This window comes from Euprymna scolopes, chromosome 33 (genome assembly GCF_053919585.1).
Source record: "Euprymna scolopes isolate OS-2025 chromosome 33, ASM5391958v1, whole genome shotgun sequence".
NCBI classification, from domain to species: domain Eukaryota; kingdom Metazoa; phylum Mollusca; class Cephalopoda; order Sepiida; family Sepiolidae; genus Euprymna; species Euprymna scolopes.
The window spans coordinates 15,316,056-15,319,763 of NC_136514.1; the positions used below are offsets into that span (position 1 = coordinate 15,316,056).

At 39.7% G+C, this 3,708-nt stretch overlaps 1 protein-coding gene across 1 annotated transcript; it reads left to right on the forward strand.

Moving 5' to 3' along the window:
- The first annotated feature begins 2,582 nt into the window (after positions 1–2,582).
- LOC145257988 (protein CFDP2-like) lies at positions 2,583–2,984 on the forward strand. The gene has a single exon (XM_080115714.1). It carries the CDS (start codon positions 2,583–2,585, stop codon positions 2,982–2,984), a length of 402 nt encoding a protein of 133 aa, XP_079971840.1.
- Positions 2,985–3,708: the final 724 nt, after the last annotated feature.

Consider the following 3,708-nt stretch of genomic DNA (forward strand, 5'->3'; position numbering starts at 1 on the left):
AAAAAATTAAAAACAAAAGAAAAAAAGTGGTTGTAGGAAGGTAGGCTCGAATCCGTACCGCAAAGGAGGAAAATAACGGGAAAAAACTGACATCTTTGCTGTTACGATCACCGCCAAACCGGAAGTGACGTAGGTTTATATTAAGGTTAGACAATCGAAAGGAGAGAATAACTTTTAAAAATATCGGCGAAAAAAGTGCCCCCCCCTGTAAAACCCCCAGTTGAAGGTGAATATATTAATTTTTTTAGCCAATTTTTCGATATTTGTCGTCAAAACGATACTGATCTTGTGAAAATCCGTCGCCTCTGTCGAAAGTTTTAGGCAGACATGCAAACGTACATACATACATACATTTATATATTTGTAAGTAAAAATTTTCGACCCAAACCGATTAAAAAGCTTGCCCTATCTCTGAATACCCTTTATGTCAAATTTCAAATGTTTAGGCCAGAAATTGTCATTTTTTTTCAACTTTGACCCATATTATGACCCCTTAGCATTTATTGTTTTGGGCTCAAATCAAGTTATTAAGTTAGAGCCATGTCCAAGGAACCTATATCTAAAATTTCAAGTGTGTAGACCCAAAATTGTTGGAGGAGTTTGGTAGAATTCTCAAAGGCCAAATCGTTGAACTTTGACCCCTTAACAGCCAAATTTCTGGCCGAAAATCAATCACAAAGATTTTCCCAAATCTCACTACCCTGTATATCAAATTTCGAGTCTGTAGACTTAAAATTGACAGAGTTGTAGCGTAGGAAATGTATACAGACACACAGGTAGACACACAGACAGACACACAGACACGTTCACTTTTATATATATATATATATATATATATATATATATATATATATATATAGAGAGAGAGAGAGAGAGAGAGAGAGAGAGAGAGAGAGAAATAAAAAGGAACAAACCGTATTATGTGTTCATCAACGTTTCGTCTTTATTTCGAGACTTCCTCTGGATGAATGAGATTAAGAAACAAAAAATACCAGTACAAAATATTTGAAAATGTTTCACGTGCACAGTGTGATTCAGTTCTATTTCAGAAAAACGGAAAAAGACGTTGGAAATTCAAAAAGGAGGGGGGAAGGATTGGCGCTGTTAAAAAGAGGGACATTTCAGTGACGTTATATAGTCGTTAATGTAACTTTAAAAATATGAACGCAGTTAATATTCTTACTGGAAAAAAGATATATCTGTTGAAATTCAAATATAGGTTTGTAACAGAAATGAAATGAGTGTTTTTTATGTAATTTATTGATTGAGATTATGTGTTAATTATTACAGGGGGTGTTTGAATGGTGTGAGAGGTTAACCTGTGTCTACAGTTAAATTATGTTCTTTTAATAAAAGTTTACTTATTAGTGGTGCTAAGTTATAGAAACCTGCACGTTGTTTAATTGTGCTTGAAATTGCGATAAGCGCAGTTTCAAGAAGTCTCCGGTGCGGTTTATTTGAGTAAATTTAACTACTTTAGCCTGTTTAAAGTCAAAGGTGTGATTATGCTGCAAAGAATGAGAGAATAATGCACTTAGAGAATTGCTAATTTTTATATCTCTTTTATGTTCACTGAGCCTTTTTTCCAATTTACGTTGGTGAAACTCAGCACCCTAAAGCTGCCTTGTGGTCTAGTTTTTTTTTTTTCTGGAGCCAAAGGTCTCTGACAAAAACCTTGGAGGATCAACACCTCATAGCACCAGCATCATGTGGATATGCCCTAGTGTTGATGCATGTTGACCTAGCTATGGGCTAAATAATAAGAACCCTTGGAGCATCCTCGCATAGGCGGACTTCCGACAGACTGGATTTCCAGCAGGATGCTGCAACCAACTGAGTCAGTCATCGTGGCTCTCATCCGTGCCACTGAAACCCTCTGAGGGTGGTCAAGATAGTGGATTGGGGGTTTGTGTATCCCCCTTACACTTACAATTTCTTTTGCACAGGTATCTTCTTCATCACTCATAACCAAGACCTGAAGTGATGACAGGTGACAAGGGCAGGCTCTGGATAGAGCTGGAAGCCTCTAGCTCATGTCCTGCACATTAGGCAGCTTTGGCAAGAGGGTCGCTGAGAGTTTGGGACCAGAGCAGCATCTCTCTTCGGTCCTACCAGGGTGACTGAGCAGTCTTATTCAGGAACCATACTGCTCACCTCCAAGTAGAAGAAGGGCCTGGAAAAGGTGGCCAAAACACTGTCGGTCCAATATTTCCTGGGTGGACAATTGCATCCACTGGGACATTCTACTTTCGGCCAAAATATAAAAAAAAAAGCAAACAGTAACCTCTGACAGTTGCTACTAAGAGTGTCAGAACCCTTCTGGACTCTGTCACAGAAAATCGCCCTCAGCATCACACCACCCTTGTTGCCATGGAGCTCGCCTGTTACAACATTCACATTGCTGCCCTTAGTGAGATGAGGTTTGCTGGTGAGGGGTCACTTGAGGAAATCGGGTAGGGCTACACTTTCTCTGGAATCGTCTCCCAGAAGATGTCCGTCATATTCATGGTGTCGGCTTTGCTATCCGGTCATCTCTGTTTCGCCATCTATTTGAGTCACTGACTGCCATTGATGAACGTCTCATGACCTTATGGCTTCCACTAGCCAAGAATTGTTATACCATCCTGATCAGTGCCTATGCTCCCACGCTTGACTCTGAGGAGGACATGAAGGGCCGTTTCTATGACACTCTCATGGCTACCATCAGGAACACCCCAAGTAGCAACAAGATCATTCTGCTGGGTGATTTTAATGCCAGAGGTGGCAGAAATCATGAGATATGGCAAGAAGTTATTGGACGACATGGTATCAGAAACATGAACAGAAATGGTCTACGACTTCTGTCCGTCTGTGTGGAGCTAGGTGTTATCATTACCAACACCACCTTTCAGTTTCGTGACATGTACAAGACATCCTGGATGCACACTGGCATGTTATCGATTTCATCATCGTCAGACACTGTGATCTGCGTAACATGCTCTTGACCCATGCTATGCATGGTGCTGAATGCTCCACTGATCATCGTCTGATTTGCTCAAGTCTCCAGCTGAATGTTTGTCCACCTGCCCGTCAACAGAAACCAAAACGGCAACTCAACCTGTGATTATCCTTTCATTTATTTATTATCAAAACAATGGCATGTGATAGCGTTATCAACAACAACACGTCAACCAAAGAAAATCATATAAACTTGTTTACATTAAGTAAACAAGGATTGATAAAGTTTGGTTGTTTTGTTTTACGGCATATCAACCCTTTTCGGGTTATTTAATGCCGAATCCAACCATTTTGAAAACAGTATACATGTCGCATTCAATTATTTTGTAGAAGGTTTTTTTTTTCTTCAAGCTCTTTGTATCTTCAATCGCTAGTTTGTAGTGCTTAGTTTGGTTGTTTTATAGTGGATTTTATCGTTTTGGTTCCCTGCTCTGCAGAACATGAATGAGTTTTGCAATGGGAGAGGGAAAAGGGTTACAGTATTAATGTTTGGTACATTTTATGTTCGGAAACCAGTCAGGAAGTGGGGGAGATAGAAAGAGAAATGGGAAATGGGAAGAAGGAAAAGGAGGAAAAGGTGGGTTGCTTTTTTTTTTTTTTTTTGCAGAACATAATTAAGCTTTGCAAAAGGAAGTAGAAAAACAAAAAGCATCAATGTTAGGTGCATTTCGTCTCAGGAAGCCAATATCTTCAGGCAGTCTGATCTGGTAG

Bases quoted from the DNA above. Each gene is read 5' to 3' on its own strand.
- LOC145257988 (XM_080115714.1), top strand. From the start codon at position 2,583: ATGACCTTATGGCTTCCACTAGCCAAGAATTGTTATACCATCCTGATC.